Consider the following 16,757-nt stretch of genomic DNA (forward strand, 5'->3'; position numbering starts at 1 on the left):
ACTTTAAGCACAGGCAGCTCTGCATTTCTTCTTCCTAATCATACTGGGTTAGAGGGATGACTTAAATGAGCACCATACTGGAAGTTAAAGCAAAAAAAAAGTCTGCCAGGTAGGTTATTTATCTCCCTGCCTAAAAGGTGTTATTAGTTGGCGAGAAGGCACAACTGGAAGATGAAGTCAGTGTAAATAAGCATATAGCCCAGCGCTTTGAGCGGAGTACATGAGAGTGCTGGGAAACGCGGCTCCAATCACTACCGCTGTTCCTGGCTCAATTTCCCTGGCTGACGTCAGCTGACTGCCTTGGCTCTCTCCACTCTCCGCTCCTCCGGACACAGCGCCGAGTAAAAATGCTGCTCTCTGTGCCGCCAAGGACAGGAATCAACCCTTACAACAGCTACAACGGCAAAAACACCAAGAAGGTAAATAACGACACCACCGGCCACTTCTATCGCGTCTTTTTCAAAGTAAGTCATTTCCCCCTCTCGATGCGGTGTTGCTCGAGCTCTGGCTCTCCAGTTAAAAGCTGCTCGGCTTTTTAAGCTGCAGTGTCCTTGAAAGTGGATCACAGGCGACGTTTAAACTCGCATACTTGCCATCGCGGTGTTCGTTTCCGGCTTTTTGCTTGTTCTTCTTTAAACTGTTACACATGAAAACGGGGCCGTTACGTTGTTGTTCGTGAAATAGTAGCAGGCTACAGTTTGCTTTCGTTTGTTCTGATACGGCGTCTGCTCGCTTCCTATACCGAGCCTGCACACAGTACAGCTTATAAATGTGTCGTGGAGGCACGCTAGGCTCAGGATAAGCTAATAAAGACGAAGCATATTTGACTTTAATGTGGATTCGCCGGGTTTTAATTTCATATATATTCGGCTAAGTTCTCTTCTCATTGAATTAACCACAAGTTAGCAAAGTTTTTTTCCCTCTTTCACGCGCACCAGCATGCCCCACCCCTTCTGTCTTACAAATGATTACTGATGGCACTATAAGGAAAGTTACTGAGCCCACGAAAGAAGTCTAGTGTAATTGATTTTTGTCTCTTTTTCAGTAAAATGACAAATAGTTTTTAAGATAAATGTTGATTATTTTGCATACTGAGATACGTAATTGATGAGGTGACGTCCAACCACTTTTCTGTGCAGGCTGTATGGATTTTTCTTAATTAAAATTCTGGAACTCGCACATGTGTAAAGATTATATATAACGTTTGCAGCCACGTGGAAATGTTACTTAAGTCAACGATTTGAAGTTTTAGTTGTTTGTTTTTGCTCGTGATAGTGGCAGAATTATTTTTAAACTAATATTTAACCCCGATTATTGGATTTATAATGTTGGTATTATAGGTATTTTATATATATATATATATATATATATATATATAACGGCATTTTTTTCAGAATAACGTGTGAAACAACTGAAACGCTTCCCGTCTTTCCCTTTTTTTCCTCGTCATTCTCTCTCCTGCCTCAAGAAGACTGGAAAGAATTCAGATTGCTCAGATTAATGATCTGGAATTCCTGGAATCCTGGATTCAGACATTGTGCTCACTTCTAGAGGTGCTTTGCAAACTGAAACCCCCCTTTTTTTTTTTTTGCTGAAAGAAGACATGCACACACAGTTTTTTTTCACCCCTACACACACACCTTCACAAAGAAAGGGACTTGTAAATCCAGTGTCAAGTGGCAGCCCCTGGTCTGTGTCATTTACTACAAGAAACAGGGCGGAGAAAAGAGAGGGATTAAGAGACACCCCACCCACCCCCCTCTTCCTCTGCTTTTGATTAACTCCCTGATCTTTTTTTTTTTTTAACTTTCTCTCTTTTAGCCTTACAGGCTGTCTAAGTGTTGAGATGAACCCAGGTTTTAGTCAGGAAGAGAAGAGCAAATAGGTCTCACCTTCGAGCCGCAGGACATCAGGGGTTTTCTTATGTGGTTCTTTCCACCTTGCTGTTTTTCTCACCGTCTTTTTTTTTTTCTCGCTTGAAGCAACAGAAATGTAATATAAAAAGATTGTAATACTAAAATCGTTTCCACTTCACCTAAGGTTTCTTTAACCTAGGAGGTAGGATGGATCTGTCTTTCTGTGATACAATATATCATAAATTTATAAAAGATGCTGTTGTTGCCTAGTGCAAACATGGTCGACTTTGTGATGCTAGTAGTTTGTAGTTCGAAGGCTACTGTATGGTAATAGAAATATGCGTTTAATGATAAGCAAAATGAATTTTTGCTTGTACAGTTTAATTCATCTGGGATTTTATAGGCTACTGTGTTCTTATCTTGTGATTAATATGAACTTAAATCAAACAAAAGAACTAAATGTGGTGTCCGACCGATGTTGCATTTTGTTTCAACATGCTCTGTATCAACAGATTTAGCATTAAAGCGTCTTACAGTGAGACTCATACAGTTAAAAGCATGCGTTCTGCCTCAGTTAGCACTCATTGTTCTTGCTTGGGTGAAAAAGTCCTTGAGTCACCTGCTCTCCCTGCAGGAATCACCTGTGCTCCCTCCAACTGTAATCACCTCATCGGTCTTTAGCTGCTCTCTGCAACATGGTGTAGCCCCCCCCCCTCCTTTTTTTAGTAGTTATGCTGCTTGCACAGCTGTGGTGACAACACACAGAGCTGATTTATCTTTCTGAGGCTGTAAAGAGATAATCGTATAGTAACTGGGAAGTGGGGACTGCATAGGGAAGCAACGGAGCATCAGTTGTTCATAGGCAGATAGCATTAATTAGTTAATATATAGTGAAAATAAATAAATAACATCCTCATGTATTTTTCATTCAATGTGTATGAATCAGAATATATATATATATTATACTTGAATTCCACCGATCGGTGGCGTCTCTGGGAATGTAGTTCAGTTTAAAGAACTTTAATCTTGAACCCATGGTCCTCATTACTCCTTGTATTGATGTGCTGCAGAGGAATGTAAAGAATGCTGACACTGTTATGGATATCAGGAGCAGAGTAAACAGATACTGTATGTCAGCGGTTGTGGATTGACAAATAACATGCTTGCAGCTGGGAAATCAGTGGTATGCAAGGAAGTCAGGTTTTGTGCAATGATTAACTGAGAAGAAATGTAGCCTGTAAAATGAGATGTTTAATTCCTAATTGTTTGAATTAAAGGTATTTGTCACAGGCTACCCTTTGCATGCATATTTTCACGTGTTCGCACCATTACATTGGAAATTACCTTACATGGGTGGCAAAACACCTGGAGCGGGACTGGGGCAGATGGGGAGTAGGTGTGGAGCTGACTCACTGCCATCCTCTTTTCAGATGGAGCCTAGCAGAGCGCTCTTAATGAGACACTACCTTCTGACTGGCGAGCACATGAGAGGGATTAGCACTTTCCGCTAACAAGCTCAGATCCCAATTAGTAAGGCTTCGCTTGCCAGAATCGGGCCCGGACTTGGTCTCCCGTCGGATCCTGTCTCCCCAAGCCTTTGCAAGTGCATCCCTCCTGACAGCCTGTGCAGGCTGCTTATCATGAAGGCGAGGGAAAGCACCAGAAAAGACTGTGATTGTGGAAAAACAGTGTACTGATGCAAAAGAAGAGAGGGGGATTAGAGAAGCAGGATAAGATGAATGAGGTCTGTGGTTTTCTCAGCTCGAATAAAAAGATAGCTTTCAAGTTCGGAAGGATGACTCCATATCGGTTTGGAAATCATAAGGCAGCTGAGTAGTGGGGAAGCATAAAAGTTTGCACATAAATCACTATATAAAGCAAGGTTTGTACTAGGAGAAACTTCATATCCTTTCATTTATTTTATATGCCTGTAGCCTGTTGTTAGCTTGACTAAAGATTTGGTTTTGATATTCATCTAGTTTGTTCAGAGGTTGCTGTAAATGTAGTTTAAATAAAGGCTCCACAGACAGGAAACATCTTTAAGTCTCTAATGCTGTAAAAATTCAAACTCTATATAATCAAGTTCATGTACAATGCTGTACCATTAGCCACTTACATAATGTGTCTCTGATCCTTAATAGTGTGTCATTACAGTGTAAACACAACACAACAGAGGCCCTCCAGCCTTTCTTTCACAGCTTGGAAACCCTTTGGTTGCTGAAAATTGCTGAAATACAGAAATGGCAGCAAACTAAATTTTGATATCGCCATCTTGCTTCCTGTTCCTTGTTTCCTGCTTTAAACAGCAATATTTCTGTGCTGGCTGGCATGTGACCAGTCCTAAACGTAGTGCTCCCCTATTAGTCCTGTCACTGTGGTTTGTTGAAGCAGCCATTGATTGTTTGTTTTTCTGCTCTTCTTGATCATGTGTGTGAGACTGTTTCAGTATTTCTGGGCTGGTACAATTTACTCAAAGCTAAATTTTGAGCTCCTACAAATGTAGGGATCTAACAGTTATGAAACCGAGATCTGCATACCGCAGTGTTGTCTTCCTGTATGGTAATGTTGAGCGTGGTGGTTAGCTAAGCATGTTTGTCTGTACGGATTCAAGATCGTTCAGGTAATGGCTAAATTCGAAGTGCATCATGGGTGTACATTAAAATATTTTTCACTTACATCTTCAATAGATGTGCATTCATTCATTTTTTTAAACCACTGTTAAAAGCTTTGGAGAGATATTAGTTGGTTGTTGAACGTTACCCTTGATATTTAAGAAGGAAGGGAAGAAGACATGGGTCATAATTAGGCTGATTCCAGCTGTCTTTCTTCCTTTCTGTTAATCAGCCGTTGGCCTGAGGATGACCTTGTGAGGTCCAACAAGCCATTAGTGCAGGAAGATCAATCCCTTTATGGTAAAGATGCCGCGTATAGCTAAAGTCTTACGTTGAGTTGGATACAAGGCTTAATCGATCCAACACATCCATCACATTCCTTCTTATTGCAGGATTGGGATCTCTGCTGCTGTCGGATGACAGAACCTTCTGATATTTAAACATGCCTGCTGTTAGGCAAGGGTTAATACACATGGCTTGTGTGTTGTTGCTTGGTAATGGATTAAAACTATATTTTGTGACTCACCCACCGCTACAAGCCACCCCATTGTTCTCTGTGGCTTGACCTTCTGACCTCAGTTAATCAAACGGTTCCTCCTCCTCCAGCAGTAAGAGGGGAGGCAACACCAAGGCCAAGCGTAGCTGGCGTTTTGCATACATTTTACTTCACTTCCCTGCTAATTTCATTTGGTTGGCACAAGATGGGATCAGCTGGAGTAGCACTGTATACAGCTGTCATTGTTTGTTTGCTATCTGGCCACCGACAACACTCTGGGCATTCAAAAAAGTCACGTGTCAGTTAAATGAGCCGTTGTGGTCTTAGAAGTTGCTTGTGTAATGTTTGTTTGTTTGTTTGTTTTAAATCACTTTGCTGCTGATGGGAAGCTTAAGTATGTTTTCAGAAATGGCTGCAATCACCCATTTCTGCTTAATAGAAAGCTTTAGTTTTAGCAGGTTTTTGTCAATATCCACCTAAAAGGAATGATTTATAAAACTTCCTAAAAGAGTCTGTAATGGTATCATTCTGAGTGAACAAAGTTTGCTTCATCAAAACAGCAAAAAATGTTTTTAATTTAATTAAAAACTGGGCTAAATTAATATTTTTAAGCTTTTCAGCTTCGCTTCTGTATATAGTTTAATTTTTAAACCAAGTTCTGTAGTTTTGGAGAGGCCTCTGTAGGTCCTCAAGGATTTTGATGATGGATGTTGTGCATGTAAACTCACTTTTTTAGCCGTCATTGTTCTCCAATGCACCTGTCTAGCAGCAGTCTTCTGCTAAATGAAAGGTGCTTCTGTAAAAAGTACGCAGGAATAGCAATTAAAGAATTAATGTACACAAAGTTAAGCCAGTCAGTCTGATTGGCTAACTGTGGATTTTTCCACCGTTCGCTGGAGAAAGTCCTCTTTTCCATCTGTTTTTAGCAATCTTCCCAACATGAGTTGTGTGCCATCTGTGAATCCTGCGCTCTTGCATTGATGGTTTGAAGAGATGCCTGTAGAGTTGGATCTGCACAAAGACATACTCATGCCAACCTGTCCATTCTGTTGTTCTATGGCAGCCACAGCACAGTGTGCTGAGAGGAGGCACTGGCGAGCTTTTAGAACTCGTCAACTAGCTTTAGATGAGGTTAAAAAGTCAGTTCACCAAAACGTACATGAAAATATGCAACGTACAAATAAAAACAGGCATTTTAAGATGTCTCCGTATTAATTTTGCATACCCTAGTAAATGTGGCTGATTGAATGAATCTTTGTATATGAATGCAATCTGACTTTTATTATTTAGTATTTCTGTTTTTTGCAAATACTACAATGGTACAAACTATTTCTTCTCATATTTTGCTTCATATAAATAGTATAAATTGCGTAATCGTAATACTTGTTATGTCTTACTTGTATTTGTTTTTCCCTCACAATGACCTGTTATAATATTTATCTGACTGGCCTGACCTGTCAAACCAGATTAAGCATTAAATTGATGCTGATATCTTGTCTGTGTCTCTCTAGCCTCACCTGGTTGGTTTTTTATTTCCAGTTAATGACTGCAACCATGCGTACGTCCAATCATATACCTAAAAAGAGCCCTCTGTTTCCTCCACAGCAGACATATGTGTCCCCGTCCAATCATCAGATGGCTCCCCCAAGCCCCAACAGCAACACCACCACAATTAGCAATGGCAGCAGCAACAGCAGCAGCGGGGGAGAGCAGCTGAGCAAAACCAACCTTTATATCCGTGGCCTCCACCCAGGAACCACAGACCAGGATCTGGTCAAACTCTGTCAGCCGTAAGTCACCTAAAACACATTTACTTCAGCGTGCACTTACACCCAATAAATTTCTCTGGCTGTCTGAGGAAGCATGAACCCGGCTAGAGCAGACTAGATTATAATGGGTGATGGCTGGTCGGCTGCAAGGATGAAAGGCTTGCATCTCTACTTTTGGCAAATAAAGAAGATGTAGAGTTTCCACACAACTTAAGTGCACAGGAACACTAAACCATACCATATTTGGTATTTATGTAATGTACAAGAGGGCATTTTTTTTAAACACATGTAGCGGCTTTTTGGAAAAACTAACCATCACTGGAGCTGCAAACTAAGACCTTTCAGCCTGACATAGCTGAGCACAGACTTTCCAACAACTAGGTACAGAATGTTTAGTCTCACTCGCTCATGCTAATTCATTCTGTCTCTTCGTGCTCATTCATACACTTTTAATCTATGATTATTTTTTTTCGCTCTTATGTTTTAGTCATGATACAGTATGACAGTGAGCCCTGTCATCCAAACACAGCGTCACTTCTGCACTATAAATATCACGCCATGTTGCTCATCAGTGTGGCTGTGAGTCTTCGAGAACTTTGTTGTGGACAGCGTGTAGTCAGACATCAAACAGCAGCATCATCCAATCCCTCTGATATGTTTGTTAGGCCTTCAGTGGAAGACATCAAAACATGCAGGGCTGAGATGAATGATCTGCTCTTAGTTAATTGAATTATGGAGCCTGCTGATGAGAACCAGAGTAGTGGGAGAAAAGGAGGGAAAAGAGGGCTAGAGAGATTGAACGAGGGAGGGTGAGGCCTGCTATTTTACAGCTGTCTGGAAGCTATGGCTCACATGAGGCAGCCCAACCCTACAGGAAACGGCAAGCCCAGGGGAAAGGGAAAGACAAACAAGGGCAATGGCAGTGGGGGGGTCAGAGGGGGAGGAGTGAGTGGAGTTCAGGGTTTGTGTGTCAGGTGGTGTTCTGTGGGGGTAGTTCTCATATTTCTGCTTTTACGGAGCAGATAAAAATCACCGCATGAAATGTGCCTTTTAGCAGAGCACATTAAGGCTGATGTAATTTTCAGTTAAACTAGAATGAAAGAGGATATTGTGTCCAATAATAGTTAAAAGGTAACGGCTTGTAGATGAGGATGTAAAGCAGCAGGAAGACGACTCGTGTAGGGACTCTGACTTACTTTGCTCTAGTTGGAAGCGTAAATCTGCGTATAGTTCGAGGACGCAGCGCTTCCAGAGCTCCCCTCCCCCACACTGAGAGTTGTTGCATGCGAGCTCTGTGATGTACTGTGTACCAAGTGAGGGATGAGAGACGGGGATGGGATTGGGGGTTGGCTCTCCATTGGCCACCGGGCCCTGCGTTTGTGTCTCCGGGTGCCTTGCTGCCGCTCTGGTTATGCAGCAAGTGTGCAGCATGAAGAGCTCATAACTTAAATGCTAGTTGTTGTGAGAATAAGCAGGCTGATGGCACTGCCATATATGCAAATGTAGGAACGCAATGCTGGCATATCCACCCAGTCAAGTGAGTGGCATTTTGTCACTTGGAGTCAGAAATGCATTGTGAAATTGCAGTTTTGCATATGAGGGCAAATGGTCCTCCAGCTTATACACACTGGATGGGATTGCAGAACCAAATGAATGACTGTAACATTAAATATCTCTGTTATAGTAGATAAAATATCAAAAATGTGTGATTGTCAACACAGCCCAACATGCTCTCGTGCATGTTATAAGGATAAGGACAACCCAAAGAACAAGCCCACATCAGCATTCAGGTTGGGATTTGCTTGTAAGGTGGAAAAGTGTTTGTTTTTTCCCCCCTTACAGTCCTCAGAGTTTGGCACAATCAAACAGAATAATCAGATGAAGTCCTGTAATGTGAATTTATATGACTGTTTGATCTTCTTGTCCTACATCCTACACAGATGACCTTAAGCCATTAAAAAAAGTGGGGGAAATGCTTCCAGGCTTGTGTTTTTGTTTTGTTTTGTTTTGTTTTAAATGTAAAAAAAAATTCTAATAATAATAAAAAAGAATATGTTAGACTGTCACATTACAGCTAATCCTCACTTACAAAAGTCAAATTATTTATGAAATTGATTTCTCAGAGGGAGGCAGTGGTGCTGTGCCACTAGATGAAAGCTGAATTAGATTTCAGGGGGCACTAAGACCCAGTGGAGGGTTAAAGGCTGTCTAGAGAGAAGCTGGTTAGTCGAATGAGAGTGTGGCTGGGAGCCAGTATTGGACAGGACAGCCAAGGAGAAGCATATCAGATTACACTGCATGCACATGCCTGGAGAGATGGGAATTGATAGACCCTGCTGCACAGAACCATTCGCCCAAGTCGAACACTATCCTATGTATTTGCAGTATCTACGGCTAGGTGGGGCGAGGGGTGTGGGTAGTAAATGTAGAATTTTCATATTTATGGTGAATTATGATGACATTGCTGAAAAAATTGATGGGGGGATTCATATCTACCAGTTTGCCACAGCATGTTGGATTTCCCTGGAGACATGATCCCTATTGACATTTGTGTGTGAGCTAGAATGAATAAGATATGGTAAATCTATAGTCCTCCTAGGATGCAGAAGCCCACGGGACTGTATTTGTCCTGCCTTGAATTTATTATCAGATGAGCTGACTGTGTAACTTCATTGAAATCTTTAGATGATTTACAATTTAGTTATCAAGAGTATTACATGTATACACAGTGGAAGGACGACCTCTGAGTGCAAACCTCACTGTTTTTCAGGTATGGGAAAATTGTGTCCACGAAGGCCATCTTGGACAAGACTACCAACAAATGCAAAGGTGAGGGTTTTGTTGTTGTTGTTGTTTTAATTAAATGAAAAAAACACAGCTGTTCCATAATATTCATCCATAATATTTGTTGAAATGTGGCCTTTCAGTTCACTAACACCTCTTCTAGTCAGTGTTACGGATTCAAAATATTGGGGATGGATACAAAAGGAAAAACCACAATAACAACACTGGTCCAGCCGGGTTGAGTCAAACGATGATTTTAATGTACACGCGTGGGTATAATGCATTATAAAACAATATCATTCATTCACAATAAATCAGCAGTCTAATGTAATGCAAATCAGTTTAACAAATGTAATAGTTATCACCTTCTAATTCAGGAGAATAATGCAAACTAAAACTACATAATAATTCACAATCTTTAATTAGGGGTCTAACATGGCATAAGGTAATATTAAAATCCCACATCAGCTGATCATTGTGTAGCATATCAAATTGTAAAATTACACCACAAATATGAAACTAGTTTCTCATCGTGGTTTTTACTGAAATGTGTGGGAGGAGGAGAAATACCTCATTTTATTTTGGCAAGATACTTTCTTGATAGAATGTGGGGGAGGCAGCACAACTGGTCCCTCTTTGGTGTCTGTAGACTCACTGTCAGATCTGACTGCATCACACATTTGCATCCTGCCTTGCGTCACAGTTTTGCTTCTGTTGTTTTTTTAAAAACATGGTCCAGGCTTGCACGCATGTGTGAAAATGCTCATAGTTACACATCGCTAAAAAAAATAACCAATATGAACATATTAGAGGGAATAGAGTTTCTGTAAAAAAACAGTTTTTGAGAAATGATTGTAACGTCAGCAGATCCAGCAGAGAAGGAGAGGACTACTCTGAGCCCACAGCACAATTCAATTCAATTCAATTCAATTTTATTTATATAGCGCCAAATCACAACAAAAGTCGCCTCAAGGCGCTTCATAGATACAGAGAAAAACCCAACAATCATATGACCCCCCATGAGCAGCACTTTGGTGACAGTGGGAAGGAAAAACTCCCTTTTAACAGGAAGAAACCTCCGGCAGAACCAGGCTCAGGGAGGGGCGGGGCCATCTGCTGTGATTGGTTGGGGTGAAAGAAGGAAGACAGGATAAAGACATGCTGTGGAAGAGAGACAGAGGTTAATAACAGATATGATTCAATGCAGAGAGGTCTGTTAATACATAGTGAGTGAGAAAGGTGACTGGAAAGGAAAAACTCAATGCATCATGGGAATCCCCCGGCAGCCTACGTCTATTGCAGCATAACTAAGGGAGGATTCAGGGTCACCTGGTTCAGCCCTAACTATATGCTTTAGCAAAAAGGAAAGTTTGAAGCCTAATCTTGAAAGCACCGTCAACCTTGGACTGGGCGAATAGGTTTGCGTATAAATAAGAGGCCGTGATCAGATGATCCGAGATGCCAAAGTTCAGAAATCTATAAAAGAGCAAGAACATGTGGGGTCTGATAGTTTATAGAAATCACTCCTTTACTTCATGGGAAGCCAAAAAAAAAGATGTTGGTGCGATGTGAAATCTATGGCTGGTGTCTGTAATGTGCAAGGTTACAGCATACTGCTGATAAAGTCAGTAAAGCTGTTTGACAAGTGCATGAAGCGGTCAGCTTCACACTGTACCTACTGAGTAGGTGTTTGTTGTGTGATTTCTTTTTTTTTAATATGGGCAGCGTCCTCCATCTGTCCCCCAGAGGGACGCACATTCCAGTCCTAGCCAGCTGTCTCTTCAGATTCATACACTGTTACCACGAGTACCTCACGAGTTTAAACCGTGCACCTCTCCTGCAGTATGCACATCTCACTGTCATATCTTTTGTTCCCTGCAGGCTATGGCTTTGTTGACTTTGATAGTCCGGCCTCTGCTCAGAAGGCAGTGACGGCACTGAAGGCTGGTGGAGTGCAGGCTCAGATGGCCAAGGTGAGAACTCAGCTCGAGGTATCAAAATTCGGTGGGTTAATTTATAACGGCTTGGTGTAAGTTTAATTTAGCCTGAAAGAGCACTTTGTCAGTGTGTCAGCAAAAATGTTGAATAATGATTTGATTCATTAATTTCACATTAAATGTTGAGTCATTAATCATAGAGGGAAAAGGTTGCTCCTCGATTTTTCTGCCTCTTAAGAAATAACAGATCTCTCTCGCTGTTTCTAGCGCTCCATTCTTTAAAAAAATCTATCAGATATTCCTTTATGCTTAAATCTGCTTTTCTCATACATAAAACTGCTGGCTTCATCAATCTGCATTGTGTTGTTCAGAAACGGTCATTTTTATGTTAATTTTCCTTGCAGCTTCATCCCGACAGGCCCTCTGGTAATGCTGGAACATATGTCATGTGCTTGACATTTGACTGTATATCAAGTAACTTAGTTAGTGTCAGATTTTCGTTACTAGTTTCTGTAACAGAGAGAATGAAAGGGTTGCAGGGATTTTTAAACCAGAGAATCATCCAAACACCAATTACTAAACAGGGAGAGAAAACAAAATCATGTGTTTTAGTGAAGATGTTCTTACCTCAGGCTTTTTCAGTTCAACATGTTGCACAGCTTCAATGCAACATTGCTCATATGATTAAAAGGCGGCATTTGAAAACGTGACCATGTAGGTGATTTATGTCTAAACGCTTTCATGACATCAGCAGTTGTTACAACTTCTGCAGAAAAGTAAGCAGCGTGCTGTTCAGAGGTGCAGCCAGCACACTGCGGCGCTGTCACAATAATAGTGCACTATAAGACTATTTCTGTGCACGGATGCTTACATGTACGTATGTGTTTATAGTGGTGATGGTGTTTGGGGAGCACGTCCCAGAGCTGCTCTTTGAGCTCCCTGCACAAAGGACCTGTCTGTTCTCCCTAGTGGCATCTGACTCAGTGTCTGAGCAGTTCCCCAGTCAGCAGGGCACCGTGCCCAGCCAGCCGCCCTGTCACACGCACGCCCACAGACACACAGAGCCCACTTGACAATCGCACACGCACTTCAGCAGCCTTGCCTCGACCGGATTATGACACGCTCTCGCGGACTCGCACACCACCGGCGCCCTGGGAAAGCTGATCTCTCGTTAAGCTGGATCACTGACATTCATACGGCTTCTTGCTCGCAAAATAACTTGATTTCAGTCACCCTTTCAGCCCGGGTTTACAACAAGACTCGTGTGTTTGCGTCAGAAATCTCTCTGACTCGCTCTGACTCACTCACAGATGAAATCCACAACTGGGGCTCCTCTGCTGCTCGCTCTCATGGGTTCAAGCCTCATTGCTGGTGTACGCTGCGGGGAGGGAGGAAGGTGAAGGAGAAATCACCTTCATCGCAGGTCGCGGCGATTACACATGCATTATTCATGGCATGGAAATGAACTCGCGCTGCATTTACAGGCTTTTAATCACATCTGCACTCTGAGATAATGAATATGCATAATGGTTAGAGGGCGATACAGACTGAGCATCTCACAAGATACCGTCGGTCACATTAAATTTGTTTTAAGCAGGGCACAAAGGAAATTGGAAGGAGAGGAGCCTACAAAACAGTTCAAGTTGCTTAGAGCAAAACTTTCTTTCAGCGTGTTTTCTAATCATTTTAAATTCCGATTTGGAAGCGCTGCATATTTTCTCTGGTTTATAAAAGCCGACAGAGCCAGCATCTGTGCCTGCATTCAAGGTCAGGATTACCACATGAATATAGCCGCCTGAATGCAAGCAGTGCATTAGTAACATGATCGAGGACACGGAACGACCACGTTTTTGCGAGCACAATGCTTGAGATGTTCTCCAGATTGTTCCCGAAGGTCTTTGTCCAAAATGTCACTGCTCTCTCTCTCTCTCTCTCTCTCTCTCTCCACCAAGCGAGAGAAAGGGAGAGCACGTAATCGCTTTAGATCATCCGGGGATGGCGAGCCATATGAAATGTAATTATGCTTTGATATCACAGTGGCTGAATCGCCTGCTTTCATCCTCTTAAGGTCCTGGCTCTGAACAATGACGCCCTTTTTAACTCTTTGGAAATAAAATGTAAGTGATGGTAAATAAGAGAAGAGTGTAATGAAGATCTGTGCAGATTAAATTTGTGACAGTGAGCTATAGAAATAGAACTGAAAAGAGTTGAGCTGAAATCCAGCCAGAACTTTCTTCACCGTCTCTTTTCTCTCCAGACCTCATTCCAGGCGTCTCACGGGTCCAAAATGAAATCTGACTTCAGCTTCAGACCTTCTGCCTTTTCTTGCTTCTTCTTTTTTTCCCTGTCCTCTGCCTTACATCTTTCCAAATATCAGTCATCTCACACACTTCCTGTTCAAAGGTTATGTAAATTTCCCAAATGTTTGCTGGCTGCTGTATTTTCTTGGAACGCTCCTATGGTCATGCCTCAGCTGTTGTTCTGTCACAAGGAAACCAAGAGCCCCAAAATCATTCATCTCCCCCTGGCTTCTCTGTGGTTAGCAACAGGAACAAGACCCCACCAACCTGTACATCTCTAACTTGCCGCTGTCAATGGACGAGCAGGAGCTGGAGAACATGCTGAAGCCCTTCAGTCAGGCCATTTCCACACGCATCCTCCGTGACGCCAATGGAACCAGTCGAGGAGTGGGCTTTGCCAGGTACACGCTGTTTTAGGACAGCTGGCTGAAGTTGACTAGTTGTGCTGTAACCTTGTGTGTATTTAAGACAATCTCAAGTCTAATGGGAGTACTAAAGTTCAAAGCAACTTTTTTAGTATAGTGTTGGGTGAGTGCGCCCTCTGGTGGTCATTGTAGGTAGAAACCTTTCAAGCAGAAACTGTCATTCAAAGAAGTGATGGATATTAAGCACAGAATCTGTCCCTTAGGATGGAGTCGACAGAAAAATGTGAGGCCATCATCCAGCATTTCAATGGGAAATATATCAAGACTCCACCTGGAGTTCAAGGTGAGTTTTCTGGAGTTTTTGTTGTTGTTTTTAAATTTGTGGCTGAGTAGACTGTCTTTATTTATTCAGCATATTTCAGCATCAAGACAAGTCTTATTAAAACGGTTTTAGAAAACTGAGTGTTATCTCCTGTTTGGAAAACCTCTGGTTCAGCACCGTCAGAACCCTTGCTGTGTAAATTTGCTGATGGAGGCCAGAAGAAGCGCCAGAGCCAGGGGAAATATCTGCAGAACGGTCGGCCCTGGACAAGAGATGGCGAGACTGTGAGCTTTATTTTTTATATTTTATTTTTTTTATGCCTGTAGGGGGTGAAAAATCCAAACACCTCATGTTTCTCCCTCATAATGACATTGCTCTTTTGTTTTCTTCCTCCAGGGAGGGATGACCCTCACCTATGACCCAACCACAGCCTTACAGAATGGGTCAGTATGCTGGCTCATGCTAATCTCTTGTATAGCCCCAAGGAGTGGTGGTCTAAGCTGTGGTCACTAAGAAATCTGTGCCTCTTTCTGCAGGTTTTACTCCTCCCCCTATAGCATTACCCCCAATCGGATGATTGGACCAACCTCCCTTTCCCCATATATGCATCCACCTGTGTCCACCTATCAGGTACTGGGGTTGTTGTGTGTTTTCAATTTTATCGCTTTTGGTTTAAAAATTAGTTTTTAATATTTCAGCCATATTTTCTTCTTTATTTTCTGCAACTATTTTGTAATGTTTTTGCTAGGGATGCAACGATACCAATTTTTTTCAAACCGATACGATACCGATACTTGGATCTGAGTACTTGCCGATACAGAGTACAAAAACCGATACTTCTACCACACACACACACACACACACAAATGCAATGAATTGGAAGACAGGTTTTATTTTATTCTCTGCCGATAAAAAATTAAATCTTAATAAAAATGACCACAAAAAAATTTCAAGTGAAAAATAAGCACTTCTGTTAAATTATTGCAGAGTCTCCACATTGTAATTTAACAAAATATCACTGAACTATTGGCACTGTCTCGAGCTTTCAGAATAATAAATAAACACTTCTGTTCATTTATTATATTTCATATCGCAGCTCGAGTATGCTGAGAAGACAATCCTATGTTTTCCACGACCGGCATTGGCTGGTCATCCAGAGCGATAAAATGAGTCAGAGCCTCTGTTATTTAAACTGCCCGTGGATTTTCTCTTGACATTTTTCTTCGCTTTTCCAAAACCTGAGTTAAAGTTGGCTGTTCCACACTGCTGACATTTTGTTTAGCCTAGCTACAGCAGCCTCCAGTTTCTCTTTTTTATCTGGAGCCGCCAGTCTCACTCGTCTAACCCTGTGCCTGTTTAGCGCGGGATGTCCCCCTAGTGGCCGATCTAAAAAACTACAACAGAAATGACAAGCCACCCTCTGATTAATGAAATAAGTTGGTATCGGTTCATGGTATCGGTGAACTTTTACGAGTATGAGTACACACACATTTTACAGTATCAACCCCGATACCAGTATCGGGTATCGGTGCATCCCTAATTTTTGCACGTGTGTTTTTTATATTAACTGACACGTCTTTGATTTTCTCGCAGGTACACAACCCGTCCTGGCTACATCACCAGTCATACATAATGCCACCCACAGTGAGTATCTGGCACTTGATTTGTTTTTGTTTCTCTCAAGACCCTTTTAATTTAGGTTTGATTCTTGATGTTTGTATAAAGAGTGTTTTTTGTTTCCCCCCACAGGGAGCTGTCCTGACACCTGGGATGGACCACACCATGTCCATCCAGCCAGCATCAATGATGGGGCCTCTAACACAGCAGCTCAGCCACCTCTCTATGGGCAGCAGTGGTACAGTAAGTACAGTGCACAGTATTTGGCTATGAGAAAGGCCAGGGTAAGAATCGTGTGGTTTGTGCCTTTTGAGTTTCAGCTTCTTTTTTGTAATTGAATTCGTCTCCGGGTGCAGATTCACACAGCTGATGAACTTATCATTTCCATTCTCTTCCAGTATATGCCTGCAAACACATCTATGCAGGGGACCTACATACCCCAGTACACCCAAGTGCCTGCCACCAACATCTCAGTTGAGGTACTGCCCTCCACCTCTCCCCTCCCCTTTGGAAACATTTACCACTCAAACTTTTACATAACTGCAGATTAATTAAACATTTGGCGCTTCGTTCTCAGGAAAGTGCCGTCCAACAACCTGTTGCCATAGAGACACCAACAGAACATGCAACCTACTCTTACCAGCATAACAAGTAAAGAGGTGGGTTTTGACTGATTCCCCCAAGTGACTGTGTGTGCAT

At 42.0% G+C, this 16,757-nt stretch overlaps 2 protein-coding genes across 5 annotated transcripts in view; one reads left to right on the forward strand and one right to left on the reverse strand.

Annotated features, from left to right (window-relative positions):
- The window catches only part of LOC146495419 (protein lifeguard 2-like), a 74,641-nt gene that overhangs the window by 36,543 nt on the left and 21,341 nt on the right, over nt 1-16,757 (reverse strand). The window lies entirely within an intron of this gene.
- LOC146495420 (RNA-binding motif, single-stranded-interacting protein 2-like) overlaps nt 1-16,757 on the forward strand; it is a 23,946-nt gene continuing 7,189 nt past the window's right edge. The window contains exons 1-13 of one of the 4 annotated variants that reach the window (XM_085144703.1): nt 1-464; nt 6,573-6,754; nt 9,504-9,562; nt 11,399-11,490; nt 13,998-14,155; nt 14,383-14,462; nt 14,616-14,725; nt 14,838-14,884; nt 14,978-15,071; nt 16,035-16,085; nt 16,191-16,301; nt 16,457-16,537; nt 16,636-16,717. In XM_085144703.1, the coding sequence (XP_085000829.1) occupies nt 348-464; nt 6,573-6,754; nt 9,504-9,562; nt 11,399-11,490; nt 13,998-14,155; nt 14,383-14,462; nt 14,616-14,725; nt 14,838-14,884; nt 14,978-15,071; nt 16,035-16,085; nt 16,191-16,301; nt 16,457-16,537; nt 16,636-16,713 (1,260 nt within the window). In that variant the 5' untranslated portion in view covers nt 1-347 and the 3' untranslated portion in view covers nt 16,714-16,717. Of the gene's footprint in view, nt 465-6,569; nt 6,755-9,503; nt 9,563-11,398; nt 11,491-13,997; nt 14,156-14,382; nt 14,463-14,615; nt 14,726-14,837; nt 14,885-14,977; nt 15,072-16,034; nt 16,086-16,190; nt 16,302-16,456; nt 16,538-16,635; nt 16,718-16,757 lie in introns of all 4 variants that reach the window. The other 3 variants (XM_085144702.1, XM_085144706.1, XM_085144704.1) reach the window with 3 other exon arrangements.

Source organism: Neolamprologus multifasciatus, chromosome 20 (genome assembly GCF_963576455.1).
Source record: "Neolamprologus multifasciatus chromosome 20, fNeoMul1.2, whole genome shotgun sequence".
NCBI classification, from domain to species: domain Eukaryota; kingdom Metazoa; phylum Chordata; class Actinopteri; order Cichliformes; family Cichlidae; genus Neolamprologus; species Neolamprologus multifasciatus.